Below are 23,045 nucleotides of genomic sequence, written 5' to 3' on the forward strand. Positions count from 1 at the left end.
ACTGTCTATAACCATTACTGTTCACCTGTGCACTGGTATACATAATGAGGGAATGGTACAAGAATAACACAAAAAATGTAAGAACTGGAAGTGCTAAAAAGATATATGTCTAAACTGCTTGGGATTTGCTGATGATTTCGTTCTGCTAGCCAGCAATGGTCAAGAAACCTGACAACAAGTTAAATCACTACAAGAAACAGCATAAAAATTGGCCTTAAAATATCATTTGAAAAAACAGAGATTATGCTAACTGATCTACCACTTGCTAACAAAATTACTATAGAACAGGAAATCAAAATTCTTGATGAATTTAAATATTTAGGTGAAATCTTAACATACAAAATAAGCGAGAAATCAAAATGGCAAAATGGATTAAAAAACTGAACAAAGCAAATTACCAAAAACACATACAACAAAAATGCAGCTTCAAAAACCTAATTCAGCAGAGATTAACAAAATACTAAAGATGGAAAGAAGAATAATTAGGGCATGCATAAATAAACAATATCAAGTAAACAGACATGGGAGAATAGCTTCAAATGAAACAGTATACAAGAAAATAAAACCAACAATGTGCACAACCAGAAAGAAATGTATTTCATCCTTTGGACATCTGGTGAGAAAACCAGAAAACAAAATTAGAAAGGTAATACCAGAAAAATTGTGTAATAGTACGAACAACTTTAAATGGATCACATGAATTATGAAAAATGTGGGAGAACTCAAAATTAAAGTTGATGATCCAAAAAACAAAACAGAGAAAACGAGAAAACTGCAAGACACACAAACAAGACTACATATGAAGATCAATAAAAGGACTACAGGATCTCACACAAAGAAAGGAAGAAAATATCTGAAAGAATAAAGAAGTATCAGGCAGACAGAAGAAGAAAAAAGTGCTACATAATATTAAATTATTATAATCCTTGTATAACCAATATACTACTGAATTGTCTTGTTGATTTGCTACTGAAACGAATTGCATGTGAATAACTACAACTTGTATAAACCTTTTGTGTAACTGACTAGATTGGTCACCCTGAAAGCGATAACACAAAAAATAAAATAAATAGCCTCTTCCTGATTCCTCAAGGGTATTGGTTGACTTTACTAGAATGACAGGGACAGAAACTGTACAATAAATTAGTTTCAGTGTGGGCGACAGGTAGCTAAGACCACTGTTGTTAGGTCTCCCTGATTAAACCAAATCAAATTAATCTACTGTGTAATTTCAAATGCCTTACATATTCTTAATATTACTCCCTTTAATTAACTTCCCTAATATTGTAGAACTCAAGCTGTTTTTTGTTCTGTATAACATTGGAGTTAAGTTTCAGAAAATTAAATATTTCATTACAATTAAAATTACTTTACACTCTGTACACTTCATTCCTCAGATACATCTTTCATAACAACTTTTCTCTTTTTCTCATCAGAGATAGTGTCCCTACACAAAATATTCTCCAAACTATCCTGTAGCTCACCACAGGTGTTGATCTTCCTTCCTTCGTGCACCTATCTCATCTCCTACAATACTACACATATTTGGGTACATCACTCTGTTTTTATTTGAGGTACTATCACTCCTACCTTGAAAATACCAAGCACACCTTCTCATTAAATGACTCATTATAAAACTGCATTAGCATAGTACATACGTTGTTTTAATAGTCGTGTAAGCACATTATAACTGTTATTTTACTAGTTACGTTATCACATCATCACTTAATTCAATGGACAACTATCCTGCTGACTCTTCCCCTTGTCATTGTGACACTGCTATCGTAAACACACACACACTAAAGCAACGTAAACTGAAAAAGAATATTCTACTATTGTAATTGTAAACTGTCGAAGCTGCGTTGGTAAAGTACCGGAACTTCAAGCGCTGATAGAAAGCACCGAAGCTGAAATCGTTATAGGTACAGAAAGCTAGCTGAAGCCAGAGATAAATTCTGCTGAAATTTTTACAAAGGCACAGACGGTGTTTAGAAAGGATAGATTGCATGCAACCGGTGGTGGAGTGTTCGTCGCTGTTAGTAGTAGTTTATCCTGTAGTGAAGTAGAAGTGGATAGTTCCTGTGAATTATTATGGGTGGAGGTTACACTCAACAACCGAGCTAGGTTAATAATTGGCTCCTTTTACCGACCCCCCGACTCAGCAGCATTAGTGGCAGAACAACTGAGAGAAAATTTGGAATACATTTCACATAAATTTTCTCAGCATGTTATGGTCTTAGGTGGAGATTTCAATTTACCAGATATAGACTGGGACACTCAGATGTTTAGGACGGGTGGTAGGGACAGAGCATCGAGTGACATTATACTGAGTGCACTATCCGAAAATTACCTCGAGCAATTAAACAGAGAACCGACTCGTGGAGATAACATCTTGGACCTACTGATAACAAACAGACCCGAACTTTTCGACTCTGTAAGTGCAGAACAGGGAATCAGTGATCATAAGGCCGTTGCAGCATCCCTGAATATGGAAGTTAATAGGAATATAAAAAAAGGGAGGAAGGTTTATCTGTTTAGCAAGAGTAATAGAAGGCAGATTTCAGACTACCTAACAGATCAAAACGAAAATTTCTGTTCCGACACTGACAATGTTGAGTGTTTATGGAAAAAGTTCAAGGCAATCGTAAAATGCGTTTTAGACAGGTACGTGCCGAGTAAAACTGTGAGGGATGGGAAAAACCCACCGTGGTACAACAACAAAGTTAGGAAACTACTGCGAAAGCAAAGAGAGCTTCACTCCAAGTTTAAACGCAGCCAAAACCTCTCAGACAAACAGAAGCTAAACGATGTCAAAGTTAGCGTAAGGAGGGCTATACGTGAAGCGTTCAGTGAATTCGAAAGTAAAATACTAGGTAACGACTTGACAGAAAATCCTAGGAAGTTCTGGTCTTACATTAAATCAGTAAGTGGCTCGAAACATCATGTCCAGACACTCCGGGATGATGATGGCATTGAAACAGAGGATGACAAGCGTAAAGCTGAAATACTAAACACCTTTTTCCAAAGCTGTTTCACAGAGGAAGACCGCACTGCAGTTCCTTCTCTAAATCCTCGCACCAACGAAAAAATGGCTGACATCGAAATAAGTGTCCAAGGAATAGAAAAGCAACTGGAATCACTCAACAGAGGAAAGTCCACTGGACCTGACGGGATACCAATTAGATTCTACACAGAGTACGCGAAAGAACTTGCCCCCCTTCTATCAGCCGTGTACCGCAAGTCTCTAGAGGAACAGAAGGTTCCAAATGATTGGAAAAGAGCACAGGTAGTCCCAGTCTTCAAGAAGGGTCATCGAGCAGATGCGCAAAACTGTAGACCTATATCTCTGACGTCGATCTGTTGTAGAATTTTAGAACATGTCTTTTGCTCGAGTATCATGTCGTTTTTGGAAACTCAGAATCTACTATGTAGGAATCAACATGGATTCCGTAAACAGCGATCGTGTGAAACCCAACTCGCTTTATTTGTTCATGAGACCCAGAAAATATTAGATACGGGCTCCCAGGAAGATGCTATTTTTCTTGACTTCCGGAAGGCGTTCGATACAGTTCCGCACTGTCGCCTGATAAACAAAGTAAGAGCCTACGGAATATCAGACCAGCTGTGTGGCTGGATTGAAGAGTTTTTAGCAAACAGAACACAGCATGTTGTTATCAACGGAGAGACGTCTACAGACGTTAAAGTAACCTCTGGCGTGCCACAGGGGAGTGTTATGGGACCATTGCTTTTCACAATATATATAAATGACCTAGTAGATAGTGTCGGAAGTTCCATGCGGCTTTTCGCGGATGATGCTGTAGTATACAGAGAAGTTGCAGCATTAGAAAATTGTAGCGAAATGCAGGAAGATCTGCAGCGGATAGGCACTTGGTGCAGGGAGTGGCAACTGACCTTTAATATAGACAAATGTAATGTATTGCGAATACATAGAAAGAAGGATCCTTTATTGTATGATTATATGATAGCGGAACAAACACTGGTAGCAGTTACGTCTGTAAAATATCTGGGAGTATGCGTGCGGAACGATTTGAAGTGGAATGATCATATAAAATTAATTGTTGGTAAGGCGGGTACCAGGTTGAGATTCATTGGGAGAGTCCTTAGAAAATGTAGTCCATCAACAAAGGAGGTGGCTTACAAAACACTCGTTCGACCTATACTTGAGTATTGCTCATCAGTGTGGGATCCGTACCAGATCGGGTTGACGGAGGAGATAGAGAAGATCCAAAGAAGAGCGGCGCGTTTCGTCACAGGGTTATTTGGTAACCGTGATAGCGTTACGGAGATGTTTAACAAACTCAAGTGGCAGACTCTGCAAGAGAGGCGCTCTGCATCGCGGTGTAGCTTGCTCGCCAGGTTTCGAGAGGATGCGTTTCTGGATGAGGTATCGAATATATTGCTTCCCCCTACTTATACCTCCCGAGGAGATCACGAATGTAAAATTAGAGAGATTAGAGCGCGCACAGAGGCTTTCAGACAGTCGTTCTTCCCGCGAACCATACGCGACTGGAACAGGAAAGGGAGATAATGACAGTGGCACGTAAAGTGCCCTCCGCCACACACCGTTGGGTGGCTTGCGGAGTATAAATGTAGAAATGTAGATGTAGATGTACCATGAACCTATCAGGATTGTTGAAAATAAAACTAAATAATTTAACGAGCAATTTTCCTCAGTCAATGCCTAGGGTAAATATGCCTCTACTTTTAGCTATTAATAATAAATAGTCTTCAAATGCACATATAATAATTCTTCATGACTGTACTTACCAGTCAACATAGAAACTGATAGTGAAAGAAACAACCCACAGGTAGAAAGAATGGTATAAGGGTAGGATTGTCGTATAGGAAATAAAATACAAAAATACAACAAATGACTTAGGACCATGTAGATGTCAACAATTATATCAAAACGTTAGAAACAGTCACAATCTAAATGCAGTAGCCCATTACAAACAGTATTGTAAGGTGCTTAAAAAAGTTATTAGGAAGGCAAAAAGTATGTGGTATGCAGATAGAATAGCTAAGTCTCAGGATAAAATTAAAACCATATGGTCAGTCGTAAAGGAAGTGGCTCGTCTGCAGAGACAGGTCGAGGATATAGAATCAGTGCGTAGTGGGAGTGTCCGTGTTACTGATAAGTCGCATGTATGTACAGTATTTAATAATCACTTTCTAAATATAGCAGGTGAACTAAATAGAAATCTAGTCCCAACGGAATCATATAGCGCTCTTAGAAAAAAATGTTCTGAGACTGTTACCTGAAATGCTCCTCCATGATACTGACAAAGAGGGAGATTGAGTTAATAATTAAATCACTAAAGACCAAGAACTCTCATGGATATGACGGGGTATCTAGCAGAATACCGAAGTATTGTTCCATGTATGTTAGCCCAGTACTTAGCCATATCTGTAACTTTTCCTTTAGGAGTGGTCGGTTTCCTGACCTATTAAAGTACTCGGTAGTGAAGCCACTTTATAAAAAGGGAGATAGGGATAATGTTGATAATTATAGACCTATTTCTATGCCATCGGTGTTTGCTAAAGTTATCGAGAGGGTTGTATATACAAGGTTATTGCAGCATTTAAATTCACATAATTTGCTGTCAAATGTACAGTTTGGTTTTAGAAATGGCTTAACAACTGAAAATGCTATAGTCTCTTTTCTCTGTGAGGTTTTGGACGGATTAAATAAAAGGTTGTGAACGCTAGGTGTTTTCTTTGATTTAACGAAGGCTTTTGACTGTGTTGACCACAAAATATTACTGCAGAAGTTGGAACATTATGGAGTAAGAGGAGTAGCTTACAATTGGTTCGCCTCTTACTTTAAGAACAGAAAGCAGAAGGTAATTCTCCGCAATATTGAGAGTGGTAATGATGTTCAGTCCCAATGGGGCACTGTTAAATGGGGCGTTCCCCAAGGATCGGTGCTGGGGCCACTGCTGTTTCTTATTTATATAAATGATATGCCTTCTAGTGTTACAGGTGATTCAAAAATATTTCTGTTTGCTGATGACACCAGCTTGGTAGTGAAGGATCTTGTGTGTAATATTGAAACATTATCAAATAATGTAGTTCATGAAATAAGTTCGTGGCTTGTGGAAAATAATTTGAAGCTAAATCACAGTAAGACTCAGTTTTTACAGTTTATAACTCACAATTCAACGAGAACTGATATTTTAATCTGACAGAATGGGCATGTTATACGCGAGACGGAACAGTTCAAGTTCCTAGGCTTACGGATAGATAGTAAGCTGTTGTGGAAAGCCCATGTTCAGGATCTTGTTCAGAAACTAAATGCCGCTTTATTTACCATTAGAACAGTATCTGAAATAAGTGACATTTCAACACGAAAAGTAGTCTACTTCTCATATTTTCATACGCTTATGTCATATGGTATTATTTTTTGGGGTAATTCTTCTGATTCAAAAAGGGTATTTTTGGCTCAAAAACGGGCTGTTCGAGCTATGTGTGGTGTAAGTTCTAGAACCTCTTGTCGACCCCTATTCAATAGTCTGGGAATTCTGACATTGCCCTCACAGTATATATTTTCTTTAATGTCGTTTGCTGTTAGCAATATTAGCTTATTCCCAAGAGTTAGCAGCTTTCACTCAGTTAATACTAGGCAGAAATCAAATCTGCATGTGGAATGCACTTCCTTGACTCTTGTGCAGAAAGGACTGCAGTATTCTGCTGCATCCATTTTCAATAAGCTACCACAAGAACTCAAAAATCTTTGCAGTAGCCCAAACGCTTTTAAGTCCAAACTGAAGAGTTTCCTCAAGGATCACTCCTTCTATTCTGTCGAGGAGCTCCTGGAAGAGCTAAAACATTAAGCAAATTCCAGTGTTACATTCTTGATTTTCTTTATTTAAACTAATGATGTGTCGCCTGAATATGTTTCTTATATTTCATTTTATCTGTTTCTACAATCGTGTTATAATTTCATGTATTGACTCGTTCCATGACCATGGAGACTTCTCCTTAATGTGGTCCCCCACGGAACAATAAATAAATAAACAAATTCACAAGGAACATGAGCTTCTATCTGATGGCCTTTGATTCTCTTCACAAATACATCCTATTTTATCTTAGCCATTACAATTCCAATCCGAAATGCAACCCTACTTTTACATTTTGTAAAATCTCCCTCTCAATTTCACATCTAGATCAAACCCATATAGTTTTCCAACAGGAACTAATGTAGCTCTTCTTTCATTAATGACTCTCTCCCTCTTTTTACTGTTAAACCCAAGATAACACGTGTGTCTATCAGCATCAATCGTTTTAAACATATCAGTATCAAGTGTTACATGACTAAAAAAGTTATCCAAATTAATTTTATATTGTTTATAAAAGCCATGTACATATTTCTCCCACCATTCATGCTGTATCTGTGAACCAAATTTAAATAGTCTCTCCCAGATCCCTTACATACAGTAGAGTATATATGACTTTGTGCCTTTAATGTTAAAAATTTTGCTTGTGTTTTCTTGATGTCAACAGACAAATGAGGTGCACTAATAGATGATTCACTCTTATCAACAATTACTTGTTCGATCAAATCATTCATATAATGAAATTCTCACTCTGCAGCAGAGTGTGCTAATATGACACTATCTACTAGGTCATTTATATATATTGTGAAAAGCAATGGTCCCATAACACTCCCCTGTGGCACGCCAGAGGTTACTTTAACGTCTGTAGATGTCTCTCCATTGAGAACAACATGCTGTGTTCTGTTTGCTAAAAACTCTTCAATCCAGCCACACAGCTGGTCTGATATTCCGTAGGCTCTTACTTTGTTTATCAGGCGACAGTGCGGAACTGTATCGAACGCCTTCCGGAAGTCAAGGAAAATGGCATCTACCTGGGAGCCTGTATCTAATATTTTCTGGGTCTCATGAACAAATAAAGCGAGTTGGGTTTCACACGATCGCTGTTTACGGAATCCATGTTGATTCCTACATAGTAGATTCTGAGTTTCCAAAAACGACATGATACTCGAGCAAAAGACATGTTCTAAAATTCTACAACAGATCGACGTCAGAGAGATAGGTCTATAGTTTTGCGCATCTGCTCGACGACCCATCTTGAAGACTGGGACTACCTGTGCTCTTTTCCAATCATTTGGAACCTTCTGTTCCTCTAGAGACTTGCGGTACATGGCTGATAGAAGGGGGGCAAGTTCTTTCGCGTACTCTGTGTAGAATCGAATTGGTATCCCGTCAGGTCCAGTGGACTTTCCTCTGTTGAGTGATTCCAGTTGCTTTTCTATTCCTTGGACACTTATTTCAATGTCAGCCATTTTTTCGTTGGTGCGAGGATTTAGAGAAGGAACTGCAGTGCGGTCTTCCTCTGTGAAACAGCTTTGGAAAAAGGTGTTTAGTATTTCAGTTTTACGCTTGTCATCCTCTGTTTCAATGCCATCATCATCCCGAAGTGTCTGGACATGATGTTTCGAGCCACTTACTGATTTAACGTAAGACCAGAACTTCCTAGGATTTTCTGTCAAGTCGGTACCTAGTATTTTACTTTCGAATTCACTGAACGCTTCACGCATAGCCCTCCTTACGCTAACTTTGACATCGTTTAGCTTCTGTTTGTCTGAGAGGTTTTGGCTGCGTTTAAACTTGGAGTGAAGCTCTCTTTGCTTTCGCAGTAGTTTCCTAACTTTGTTGTTGTACCATGGTGGGTTTTTCCCGTCCCTCACAGTTTTGCTCGGCACGTACCTGTCTAAAACGCATTTTACGATTGCCTTGAACTTTTTCCATAAACACTCAACATTGTCAGTGTCGGAACAGAAATTTTCGTTTTGATCTGTTAGGTAGTCTGAAATCTGCCTTCTATTACTCTTGCTAAACAGATAAACCTTCCTCCCTTTTTTTATATTCCTATTAACTTCCATATTCAGGGATGCTGCAACGGCCTTATGATCACTGATTCCCTGTTCTGCACTTACAGAGTCGAAAAGTTCGGGTCTGTTTGTTATCAGTAGGTCCAAGATGTTATCTCCACGAGTCGGTTCTCTGTTTAATTGCTCGAGGTAATTTTCGGATAGTGCACTCAGTATAATGTCACTCGATGCTCTGTCCCTACCACCCGTCCTAAACATCTGAGTGTCCCAGTCTATATCTGGTAAATTGAAATCTCCACCTAAGACCATAACATGCTGAGAAAATTTATGTGAAATGTATTCCAAATTTTCTCTCAGTTGTTCTGCCACTAATGCTGCTGAGTCGGGGGGTCGGTAAAAGGAGCCAATTATTAACCTAGCTCGGTTGTTGAGTGTAACCTCCACCCATAATAATTCACAGGAACTATCCACTTCTACTTCACTACAGGATAAACTACTACTAACAGCGACGAACACTCCACCACCGGTTGCATGCAATCTATCCTTTCTAAACACCGTCTGTGCCTTTGTAAAAATTTCAGCAGAATTTATCTCTGGCTTCAGCTAGCTTTCTGTACCTATAACGATTTCAGCTTCGGTGCTTTCTATCAGCGCTTGAAGTTCCGGTACTTTACCAACGCAGCTTCGACAGTTTACAATTACAATACCGATTGCTGCTTGGTCCCCGCATGTCCTGACTTTGCCCCGCACCCGTTGAGGCTGTTGCCCTTTCTGCACTTGCCCGAGGCCATCTAACCTAAAAAACCGCCCAGCCCACGCCACACAACCCCTGCTACCCGTGTAGCCGCTTGTTGCGTGTAGTGGACTCCTGACCTATCCAGCGGAACCCGAAACCCCACCACCCTATGGCACAAGTCGAGGAATCTGCAGCCCACATGGTCGCAGAACCGTCTCAACCTCTGATTCAGACCCTCCACTCGGCTCTGTACCAAAGGTCCGCAGTCAGTCCTGTCGACGATGCTGCAGATGGTGAGCTCTGCTTTCATCCCGCTAGCGAGACTGGCAGTCTTCACCAAATCAGATAGCCGCTGGAAGCCAGAGAGGATTTCCTCCGATCCATAGCGACACACATCATTGGTGCCGACATGAGCGACCACCTGCAGATGGGTGCACCCTGTACCCTTCATGGCATCCGGAAGGACCCTTTCCACATCTGGAATGACTCCCCCGGTATGCACACGGAGTGCACTTTGGTTTTCTTCCCCTCCCTTGCTGCCATATCCCTAAGGGGCCCCATTACGCGCCTGACGTTGGAGCTCCCAACTACCAGTAAGCCCACCCTCTGCGACTGCCCGGATCTTGCAGACTGAGGGGCAACCTCTGGAACAGGACAAGCAGCCATGTCAGGCTGAAGATCAGTATCAGCCTGAGACAGAGCCCGAAACCGGTTCGTCAGACAAACTGGAGAGGCCTTCCGTTCAGCCCTCCGGAATGTCTTTCGCCCCCTGCCACACCTTGAGACGACCTCCCACTCTACCACAGGTGAGGGAGCAGCCTCAATGCGGGCAGTATCCCGGGCAACCACAGTCGTAGTCCGATCGGGGGATGCGTGGGACGAGCTGGCCGTCCCCGACAAACCCCCATCCGGACCCCCACAGTGATGCCCATTGGCAACAGCCTCAAGCTGTGTGACCGAAGCCAACACTGCCTGAAGCTGGGAGCGAAGGGATGCCAACTCAGCCTGCATCCGAACACAGCAGTTGCAGTCCCTATCCATGCTAAAAACTTGTGCAAAGAACGTCTGAACTAATCTACAGAGAGCGCAAACAAAACGACACAAAATTGAAGCGGTTATTAAAATACAAGATTGCCTAGTAAATGCAGTAATGCTGCCACTTGTGCACTGCTGACACACTGCTCGGCGGCGGAAGGAGACTACGCGATTTAACACTATTCGAGTACTAAAACGTGATGCTACAACTCTCAAATACTATAATACGCCCAAAATTTATGAATTAAACAATGCAAGTACCAAAAACACGCAAAGAAATTAAGAATTAAACTATGTAACAAATGAGTGAGCTAGGAGTATACGACTTGCTGCTGCAGCTGCTTATCCAACGGCGGCAGGGAGCACACTGATTGTGACCAACCGACACTGGCCATTCAAAACAAAAACAGATGACAGATGACTACGCGAATTTACACTATTCAGGTACTAAAACGCGATGCTACAACTCTCAAATACTATAATACGCCCGAAATTTATGAATTAAACAATGCAAGTACCAAAAACACGCAAAGAAATTAAGAATTAAACTATGTAACAAATGAGTGAGCTAGGAGTATACGACTTGCTGCTGCAGCTGCTTATCCAACGGCGGCAGGGAGCTTTTGTTAGTCTTTGTTAGAGTAAAATTCTTTGTTAGAGTTTCAGTTATTAGCAGTCAAAATAACAAAAAAAATTAACTGGAAACTAAAACAATGAAAAACTCCCAAAATCTAAAAAATCCCAGGGTTTCTCCAGTATGAAACAATTCTCAGATTTCTCAGTTGTCCTGGGATGTATACCCTGGTTCACTACTCTGCATTATTTCCTTCTAACCAAGTGGTGGAAATATAGAGTTTGCAGTAACAATATCCATCTTTGATGATGGCTAGCAAGAGCTCACTGAACGAAGTTTATAAATGTCAAAGGGGCGAGGAGCAGGGAAGATAAACAATGACACAGACCCATGAGGCTGAAAGCTAATGGGCTGTCCACCAATGAGCGGCAAAGTGTCATAACTGCATGGTTCTATGAGGCGTGGTGAGCACATGGGCAGTATACATGCAGATTCTGTGAAAGCAGTGCCCTCGGGAGTGGCAAATGGAAGTACATTGACATACAGGGCTTGCAGTGAGACCAAGGCAACACCTTGGTGGGCAACAACACTGGCAGGCATTTGGTCTCTACTGGAGACTTGTGGTGGCTGATTATCTGTCGGAATTCGGAGCCTAACTGAGCTCCAAAGGGCAGACATGCGAGCTAAGTTTGTGTCCTGTGGAAGACTATGTGTGCAGTTTGAAGTGGACATGTGAATGCATGGATGCATATAGACACCTGCAACTGTAACGCCGTTTATCACAACCTGCATGCCCACTGATGCTGTGGCAGCTGCAGGATGCTTGACAGTAAACAGCCCAGTAGCTCTTCTATTGAAAAACAACCTCTGGAGTGAAGCAAGGGCTGTACCTGGCCCATGAAGCATATAGGTATAGCCGAATATGGAGGGGTGCAGCTCTTTATACACCACACTTTGTTTGCATTTGTCTCCCATTCAGAATGGAAAATCAGCACAAAAATTCAGTTAGATTCTTTTTCAAATCTTTCAAATACTGCTGATAAATTTGTCATTGCATTTGCCTTTGGTCAGCACTCAGCAAATTCAACACTCACCCTACAGAAAGCTTTCTCATAGATTAAAGAACGATGGCAATATGTCACCAGTAGAAACAGTGATGTTGTATTATGATTTTCTAAACAAAGCATAGCCTAGCTCACTTATTTTATCAATGTGACCCGTTTTGGCTGAACTAGTCCATCTTCAGATATAATATTAGGATAGTTGTCACATGCACCAGCAGTGCACGAAGTTCAGACATAGATTATGGACACTATCTTTCTCTTACTCAGTATATTTTACATCTAAAGATCATCTAGTTCAGTAAATTCTGGTTGTATCAATATCAACTATACCACTAATATGTGATCTAAATTATGCATCGTTTAGAAAATATCTTTTTTAAACAGCTTTATTCACTGATCATCTAAAATCATAGTATGTACTCTCTGAGCTTTCATTCATGGCTGCTATTCTGTGATGTCCTTCAACCACATCATCTATGAGTGAGGTATAGCAACATTACAATGCAGCCACTTACTTAGTAGCTGTTTAAACAAACGGAGCAGACTCTTTATAGACTTGCACCAACTCTATATATAATGAAAATAAACTGGCCAAAACAAATATGTTTATGAAAGAATGATATTTCACCTCTCTGAGTCTTTCACAGCGACACACCTTAATATAGTTCTCGAGCTTTCGGTATCTGTCTCCAGCACTGTTATAAGAAGTAAAAGCTATAAGGTGTCATGGATGGCATGATGCTGTCCTTATATAAACATGACAGCAGTATCTGTACCATCCCTTTAAAGGGTTTACACGACACACGTACAGGATGGTGAGTTGGGCAACTCCAGTGTGCCGTAGAACCAAGTGACACCATGTCAATAAAGGGGGCAGTACCACATTTGAAACTGCTTTTCCAACCTTCCATCTTTGCTTCTGCTCAATGTCTCAGATACAAGATATGATGCAGATTGGATTGTGTGGGTTGAAGGGACCAGACTACAAAGGCCATCAGCCGAGTTACGATGCACCCCTCTGCACTGCCTCTGAATGCAGCAGCATCTATATAGGCCAAATGATTTGCACTGCAGATAAGCACTGTTCTGAGCACACAACACATCAACCAAAGGGAGCTTGAAAAGTAAATCATGGCTGAACACTGGATTGAGAAAGGACACAAGATACAATTTGGAAAGTTGAGGACTTCACTTTTGTACCTTTGCACAGTTCACATTAGAATAACCTGCAGCAGTTCTAACTGAGACTGAGGGTACACAATTATCCATGGGTGCACACTCTGGACACTGAGATGAAGCAAAGACAGATGCTTTATGCTTTTAGGAATGCAGGAAGGACATATTCAAATGTGGCATTGGCCTCTTGCACCACTTGATGTCACCCATCCTATGGCAGACCACGGCTGCACAATTCGTCTCCCAGGGCATGAATCACTTTGGCTCTGCTTGGTAGGTTGCAGATGCTACTATCACGCTTACACACACATAAAAAAAAAAGTTTCGCATCACCTCGGTTCAGAGAGTTCCGGAACCTGTACAGAAAATTTGAATAGAGACCAACATAAACAACATTTCCGCCCTTTTTATTGCTCATGAAAACCACACATTGCAGGTTATATCACCATGCAGCGAGACCTTCAGAGGTGATGGTCCAGATTACTGCACAACTGTGGCACACTATCAACAATTACACCACGGTACTGTTGGTCCAGACTGTCCCTCTCCTCAATCATGATTCAGCATAGATCCCTCAGAGTGGTTGGTGGGTCACACAGTCCATAAACAGCCCTTTTCAATCTATCCCAGGCATGTTCAATAGGGTTCATGTCTGGAGAACATACTGGCCACTCTAGTCCAGCGATGTCATTATCCTGAAGGAAGTCATTCACAAGATGTGCACTATGGGGGTGCGAATTGACGTCCATGAAGACAAATGCCTCACAAATATGCTGTCAATAAGTTTGCACTATCAGTCAAAGGATGGCATTCATGTATCGTATAGCCATTACGGTGCCTTCCATGACATCCAGCAGTGTACGTCGGCCCAACATAATGCCACCCCAAAACAGCAGGGAACCTCCACCTTGCTACACTCGCTGGACAGTGTGTCTAAGGCGTTCAGCCTGACCAGGTTGTCTGTCTGAAGATATTGGTGAAAAGAACATGATGCTAATCCTGAGCAGTTGAGTCAGCATGTTGTTGGGTCCATCTGTACTGCAGGGTGTCGTGGTTGCATGCAAGTGCGGACCTTGTCATGGACATCAGGGGTGGAGTTGCGCAACAGGCAGTCTATTACACACATTTTGAGTCGTAACACAACATTCTGTGCTGCATGAAAAGCATTATTCGACATGGTTGCATTGCTGTCAGAGTTCCTCTGAGGCATAATCTGTAGGTAGCGGTCATCCACTGCAGTAGTAGCCCACGGACAGCCTGAGCGAAGCATGTCATCAACTGTTCCTGTCTCTCTATATCTCTTCATGTCCGAACAACATCGCTTTGGTTCACTCCGAGATGCCTGGACACTTCCCTTGCTGAGAGCCCTTCCTGGCACAAAGTAACAATTTGGATGCGATCGAACCACAGTATTGACCGTCTAAGGCATGGTTGAACTGCAAATAACATGGGCCGTGTACCTTCTTCCTGGTGGAATGACGAACTGATCAGCTGTCGGACCCCTCTGTCTAATAGGTGCTGCTCATGCATGGTTGTTCACATCTTTGGGTGGGTTAGTGACATCTCTGAACAGTGAAAGGGACTGTGTCTGTGATACAATATCCTCAGTCAAAGTCTATCTTCTGGAGTTCTGGGAACAGGGGTGATGTAAAAATTTTTTATGCTTGCATAAAGGCAACACCATGCCAGCCCCAGTAGTCATCAGTTTTTATTCCTGATGACAATGGCAGAGACAGCTGCTGAAAGCTCAAAATTTTATTCAAAAATGGCTCTGAGCACTATGGGATTTAACTTCTGAGATCATCAGTCCCCTATAACTCAGAACTACTTAAACCTAACTAACCTAAGGACATCACACACATCCATGCCCAAGGCAGGATTTGAACCTGCAACCATAGAAGTCGCGCCTAGAACCGCTCGGCCACTCCAGCCGACACACACTGACAATAAATTGTTCATAGCAATTACTGTATCAGAGAAAATGCCCCTAACACAACTACTTTCTAAAGTCATATACAAAAGACTTTTTGTAGTTCAAACTGCCACTTGAATTACTTCATTAAACTGTGTATATATAAACATACCAAATATTTCATTATATCAATGCCGTATCTGTAGCAAGCTGAGAATGTTTTGCCACACTGTCAGAAAAGGCCTCACTATTGAATGGTGATCCAAGTAACAATGTATGAAGTTGGGGAAAGAAATTTTAAGCATAAACGGACACAACAAATTATTAATGGAACCACATGTACACCAAGCCTTTTCTTTAGCAAGATCTGTAACAGAGTAATCTACATTTTTCAACTTATTTACTGCATTTCACTGGAACTTACACTCATTAAGATTGTTCTGTAATGGGGTTCCCGTCAAGACAATGCGCCGTAGCGTTCTGATTTTCCGTAGAGCTTTGGAAATGGCTGAATTCTCATTTTTCAGCAGGTGGCCTTCATCACACACTATTAGATCAGGACCTGTAGAAAAAGTTTATAATGCTTTATATGCCACAATAATCACAAACTGAGATAATCAAACTATAAGATCATGAATATAGAACAAACAATCTGTATAGAAAAAGTTTTTGCCATCTTTATCAAAGGAAAATGCAACCAAGAAAACAAATAAATTATTCAACAAATTTGCTGGCAGGTATTTATCTCCTGTACTGTAACAGACATGTATGAAAGTGGTGACAGTATCCTAGATTTTGATATTATTAATTTTATGTGTGTCTATTGGCAATATTAAACATTTCACATTCTGAAGATAGTACTGACCAGCAATTCTCACTAATGTTTTGAAAGATTTTGTTACCCTTCTGATAATTTCCGAGATTGGCAGATCCAATAAGGCTATTAAAAATTACAATAAGCAACTTCACACAAGTTCTTTTTATGCTATTACTATTTTAAAATTTTCAATAAATATTAAAAAACTGAACTTAAAATAAAATTCACAACAGTACACCTAACAATACTGTTGCTAAAGAGTAGATGTTAGTTGTAGCAGGAAAAAACAGAAGTTATTTAGCATTTTCTGTACAAATATAGCGAGTTCATTAAGACCAGGGATTCATGCCCTATGGGAAAGTACTCTTGAGGCGTACAGCTTCAGTTCTAATTTTAGGAGACAAAATTTCCTGTTTTGCCTGTCAGTCAGTGAACTGAACTCACCATTACACACATTTTCACTCTTCCCATTCAGATCTGGAAATGAAGCTTACATGATCATCAATATCACTACTGCCCATTTAAACTAGGAGAACAATAATAACAAGCAGGAAGTAGACTGTTTCTAAAAATGAAACATTGAAAAGTCCCTCAAGAAATGCGAAAATTCTGGTTGAGAGCTCAAACAGCCTCAATAAAGAAACAAATACCAAATGATTGTAGGGGATTATACAGTGCATAAAATAACTAACAGTATAGAAATCATTAATCATCTTTTGTAAATAATTAAACCTAACACTCATTTCTACTTATTTTAGAACATTCCCAAGGAAAAGGAGGAGGAGAAGGAAGATGTGGGAAAGGAGGGGGGGAGGAGGGGATAAAACAATGGATTCATCTCAATCCACCATTACATTAATCTTGCTTTGATCATGTTGCAAGAACAGTAGGAACTGAAGTGGGGTCATGAATGTCAAGATAAGGAAAAACTTAGAGATATTGACACAGATCATTATTTATTGGCTATTACACAAACTTTCAACAGAATAGAAACTAATGTGTGACAAAAAGTCACCCAAGGAGTGGCTTCTCAGACAAAGTGAGAACAGTTACAATGAAAATATATCAAAGGTGAGAAGTACAGATTGGAAGAGATGGTATTTCAACTAAACTTTGGAAAAACAATATGATTTTATGTATTACTGCAACCAGCATCAGAGAAGAAAAATTAAACTTCATTGAAAAATATTTCAAAAGTTTAGTACAATGCTGGAATTCCTAGGTGGTATAAAAGCAATGGAAAGAATAATGATAACCTCTGACTCCATAGATTACAATGTTAAGTGGTGAGCACCAACAAACAAACACAAAAATGGTAATGGAACGTACTGATAGTATGTAAGTAATTTCAGGAGTAAAGGTAACAAACCACTGTACATTAGCGGTAGTGAATCACTGAAAGGCATATGAACAAGACCTTTTGGATGAATTCTTTTTCAAAGCTACAGAGTGCAGACACACACACACACACACACACACACACACTTGTATGGTTATGTTGTTTTAGTACTGCATTTTGATTGTGGTGAGGGATTGTGAAAGGTGAAGTGGGCAAGGGGAGAACGGAAGTGGAGAGTGGGAGGGAGGGTTGGACAAACAAACATAAACAGATATGTGCCGAGATCGATCCAAAGCTTTTTAGTTACACAGGATATAATGAACACGAACATTGTAAAAGTAGGATAAGTACTGGAAAATCACTATTAAAGTGTAAAAAAGTGCTTGGGAAATGCAGTCCTTATTTCAGAGCACTAAAAAAGGTAACCTAAGCTGAGGCAGATATTGTGGCTAAGTCATTATAGCCTGAGGAAGCAATCCAGCAGTGATATTATCAGCTGTTATTTTATTTTATTCCTGCAGATGACATTTTCTAACATAGCCACAAAGTTCTTCTCTGATTTGCACATATTTATTTTAGCTATTTGACTGTTTGTTATCACCTTCCTACACCTCCTAATTAAAAAACCTGCAGGCAGAACTAAATCTGCCTACATTTGATTCTGAAACTGTGGACTGACCTCAAATTATTTCTGATTTTTACTTCTTGCCTGTAGCGCTCTTCAAGTGAACTATTTTATCAGCCACCACGGATCTCTTCTCAGTTATTATTACTTCTGAGACTCAGGTGCCTGATTACTTATTAACATCTGACAAGATAACAGATCAGCATTTCAAGAAACATTTCCTTTGTTGATACAGGGACCTCAACTGTTGACTGACTATCCCAAGTTATCTAAGGTAAACCGATTATCTGCAAGGTACTAACATGGTGTGTGTGTGTGTGTGTGTGTGTGTGTGTGTGTGTGTGTGTGTGGTTGCGCGCGCGTGTGCGTGTGCGTGCGTGCGCGCGCGCGCGTGCGTGCGCTCACGTACACATGTGCAGTATCTCTTTTTTACCAATGTATGAAGCATTATTTAGGATGAATTTTGTGTTAGTATCGTATTTAGTGTGTATAGGTCGCCTGCATCAATTTCTATACAATTTAGCGAGCTACTGATTCATCCCATGATCACCCCAAGCTGACAGTACTGGTACTTTCTTTGCTGAAATGTCAGGAAATTCACAAAGAATGCAAGTCTGTGATTACTGTCTAAACGATCAGAAACAAGTGAGTATCATCGCTTACATACCGGACCTGCAATGAGTCGACTTTATTGTCACAGGACTGGTGACAAGAGTTCATACAGTACACGTTTGCTGAAAATATATTTATTCAACACAAAACAATAAACCAACACTACACGAAATACATTCTGAGTGCAATGTCTATTAGGTGGTGGTTGCACTAACGGTGTTGCACAGTAGTTCCACTCTAACACTGTCCTGGAGGGCATACACTCCTCAGTGCCATTGCATCTACGATCATATGATTGTGGGAGAACAATAAATACAGGTTTGGAATGATACAAACTTTCTTGATAACCGTTGGCAGAGTGTTCTTTACAGATTCAACAAACTGGAAGTGAAAATGAATGGAGAGCATAAAAAAAACTTCCATAAGCATTGGTGGTGAGCTCGCATTGAGCTTGGCCCAAGTAGTCTGTAGCTTGCAGCAATAGACTCTGCTTGTTGCTTTTTGCTGACCTATGCCCATGTGCACCAAACTCTTTGACAGAATTTTGCCTGTCAGCAAGTGTGAACATTGGCAGTTCCCCGAAGCAACTAACTTTTGCTAGCAGAAAGAACCTCTGGTCCTTGTACGCATTTCTGTGGCACAACTGCCACATAGCTCCCCCCTTGGGAAGCAGAGCTCAGGAGCTGCAACGAAGCACTGGCATTCAGGTTGCGCCTGACTTGTGTGACAGATGTTCGAGTTTTGCAAGCATCATCATGATGTCAGCACAAGTGCAATGGTGGCTCGATGGTCAGTGATGATTGGGCAGAGGCGCGTGATGTCAGCATGCGGGATCAGCTGGGTGCATAGTGGGCATGTCCTCACGCTGCTGGCTAGTGACAGCAATGGCAGGCAGCACTGGCTGCCGATAGCAACAAGTGGCCGGCCTCAAGGCTTTGAGTCATGCAGAAAAAAAAAAGACACTGATAATAAAAGGTAATGACAAAGTGTTGATGACTGCACATTGTTTGGAAGGACACAAAATGTGTTAATGAGTTGCATTATTAAGAATTCAAAGACACACTCGGTCACGAAATTCATGTCATGGGATTTGATGGAATGTCGAACCCAAGATAGCAGAGGCACGGAGATTATGCGAAGTGTCTACCCTCATGAGAGTACAGTGTCGTCGTAACTTAAATGCAGTTCACAGAACTCCAACGCACAAGCCCGGCAGTCCGGAGCTTGATGGATAAGAACACAAAAAATGGTAATGGAAATTAATCTTCATTCAATGTCCTACATGGAAGATCCACAAGCATGTGAACGTGAGTCCAGGAGCTGTGACGGATAAGCAGCCTGTTACGCGGGAGTTGGTGCCTGAAGTTAGATTGGAGAAGATATGCTGAAGACGCGGTCCACTGGAGACATGTTTATAGCAGGAGGCAGCTATGGCATTGTTAATACGCAACATGGGCATTTGAAATGGACACACATGCCAGAATGCGTCATGTCGTCTCCTGGCAGCTGTAGTGGGGCTGGCCGGGGTGCCTGAGGTAGGTGTGGCCTGGGTGGCTGAGCAGGCTGTGGCTGTTCCAGTTGGCATGGCAAGGTGGGGCTGAGGCACACTTTTTAGCGTGATGACAGCTGGTGGTATGCATGCATCATTAACGGCCACTGGTGTGGGCTCTGTCTGACTGGTGGTGGGAGAAATGTCATGTGTTGACACGTCTTCTGCTGTACCAAAGAAGTGAACGGCAGCCAGAATGGTCAAGAAGCAAACAGCATTGATTCAGACGACTGGTGCCTTTGTTGGCTTGTTGTTGCACTTGATGTCAAGTACTGTCTCACTACAGGTGATCACACAGTGTAGCCCTTAGTAAGGTGACTGAAATGGCAGCTGTAGCACGTCACTGCATAGTATGACATGTGTACAGTGCTGTAGATTGGGATGTACAAATACTTTGCTGGTGTCATGCTGGGTCTGTGACTGTGGTCGGAGGTGGGCTACTAGTTTCACTCACAGGACGAGCAGCAGCAGCAGCGGGAGTGCTTCCATACAGGCGGCATTGTGGCTAAGTTAGGAAGGCTTTCAGTGTTCAATGGAGCTGCTCAACCATGCCGATAGACAATGGGTGGTAGCTGGTAACCACAAACTGAAGCAACATGTGTGGACAGTGTGCAGTCAAACTGGCAGCCACAGTCCATTGTGACGTGGCTGGGGCAGCTGAAGCATGCCATCCAGATGTTGACGATAATGGTGGTGTCCACTATGGGTGCCTCCTCTGGCCTGTGAGTGAAGCAGTCCACCACTGTCGGCAGATTACACTTGCCTTGGGACATAGAGAGCAAGCCTTCAATGTAAACATGGACAATTGCAAAGTGGTGGTCATGTCGCGGAAGGCACCAATGGGTGGATGAGTATGGCATGCTGGCACGCAGTTCAGGTGCATGCCTATTGACAGCAGTCTTTCTGTGGTCCTGGTCAGATGAAACATGCAGCCATGAGTGACACAGTGGTGTTGACGCTGGGGTGTGACAGTCTGTGGAAGTAGTTGAAAGCAATGCACTGGAATTTTTCCAGATGGATTGGGACAGTGATTCTGACATCTCTGTTACTCAGTCTGGTATTGATTAGTCAATGTGTCTGTCGTTCTATAGTTCATAGAGATTGATTTTGAGATTTTGATAACATTAGATGATGTCAGTTTGTGCTATGATGCTTACTGTAAGGAAAGAATACCTTCATCTCTGTGATTTCCATTCACTGTCACACCCTACTTCTCCCAATCTGCGACAGGATGTTTGAGCATTTCTGAAAATATTTTCGGAGAGACTATCAGATATGCAGATTAGAGTGGTGATGATAATGTCTTTCGCTTTTTGTTACTAGAAGAACTACATATGTTTTTTGGTGTTGTGATATTTTAGAGTGTGGTACATAAACCAAAAATTGAAATGTACTAGTCATTCTATTTCAAGTGTATTTTTTGGCAAACGATATCCTAAAAAAATGTGTCAGAAAATCCAGAATTATTTGCATTTTTCTGGCAACCTCTAGTTTAAACCAGAAAATCTTTCTAATCCAAAAAAAGAGTAATCTGGTGGATGTACCAGTATGAAGAACATAAATTCCAAAATTTTTTAAGTGCTTGGCAGGGAGATTATTGTACAAGGATTGCCTTTGTTTGGTACCACTTGTGCCAAAAAAGGCATGATTTGGTACATACCTGTACATGCTCTATGAAACAAAACATAGCTATGACTGGCCATCTACAAACTATCAGTTGGATTGAGAGTTTGAGACTCTTCCAGTATATATTCTCAACTGGTCATATCTCTCATAACACAACTTCTCAACAAAGTGAATTACTTGACAACACACAATTCCTCTACTTCAGCTTGCAGAGCTTCTAATCAAAACAATAATGGATACATGTGGTACACTGAAGTTGTCCAAACAGTGTAATGGGGATATGGCTGCCTGCAGATGAGGAGAAGTGTTTCTAATGAAATGGAAGGACACAAAAGATGTGCATTTATCAACTATTCACAATAATGACGTGATTACAAAGAAAGGGAAAATTATTAGGCAACCTGTGGCAGTTTTTATTAGAACCACAAAAGTGAAGAATTACAATAAATGAGTCAAAACTTGAACGACAATAAAAATGCATTTCTAAAAGGTTAACAATCATTTTAAAAAATTGAAACTTTTTAACAGCGCTCCTTCTAAAAGTGGTCAATTGAAAGACTGAAGGTAACCATAAAAAGGGGTTGAAGATAACCATTAACCCACAAAAACACTTTTTTAAAATGATTTTCACTTGACAACTCCTTTTTTTATACATATAATCAGTAGGCAAACATATCTTGTTGACAGTTGATCCAATTGTCAGAGCAGTAGTACTATTACAAAAGTTTTGAGTCAATCATACTTCACGAAATACACTCCTGGAAATGGAAAAAAGAACACATTGACACCGGTGTGTCAGACCCACCATACTTGCTCCGGACACTGCGAGAGGGCTGTACAAGCAATGATCCTACGCACGGCACAGCGGACACACCAGGAACCGCGGTGTTGGCCGTCGAATGGCGCTAGCTGCGCAGCATTTGTGCACCGCCGCCGTCAGTGTCAGCCAGTTTGCTGTGGCATACGGAGCTCCATCGCAGTCTTTAACACTGGTAGCATGCCGCGACAGCGTGGACGTGAACCGTATGTGCAGTTGACGGACTTTGAGCGAGGGCGTATAGTGGGCATGCGGGAGGCTGGGTGGACGTACCGCCGAATTGCTCAA

The 23,045-nt window shown here is 41.2% G+C and overlaps 1 protein-coding gene across 2 annotated transcripts in view; it reads right to left on the reverse strand.

Moving 5' to 3' along the window:
* Positions 1–23,045, reverse strand: part of LOC126175787 (transcriptional regulator ATRX homolog) — a 483,984-nt gene that overhangs the window by 181,872 nt on the left and 279,067 nt on the right. For both annotated transcript variants that reach the window (XM_049922765.1, XM_049922764.1), the window contains one exon: positions 15,797–15,934. In XM_049922765.1, the coding sequence (XP_049778722.1) occupies positions 15,797–15,934 (138 nt within the window). The remainder of the gene's footprint in view (positions 1–15,796; positions 15,935–23,045) is intronic.

The sequence above is a fragment of the Schistocerca cancellata genome, chromosome 3, assembly GCF_023864275.1.
Source record: "Schistocerca cancellata isolate TAMUIC-IGC-003103 chromosome 3, iqSchCanc2.1, whole genome shotgun sequence".
Taxonomy (NCBI): domain Eukaryota; kingdom Metazoa; phylum Arthropoda; class Insecta; order Orthoptera; family Acrididae; genus Schistocerca; species Schistocerca cancellata.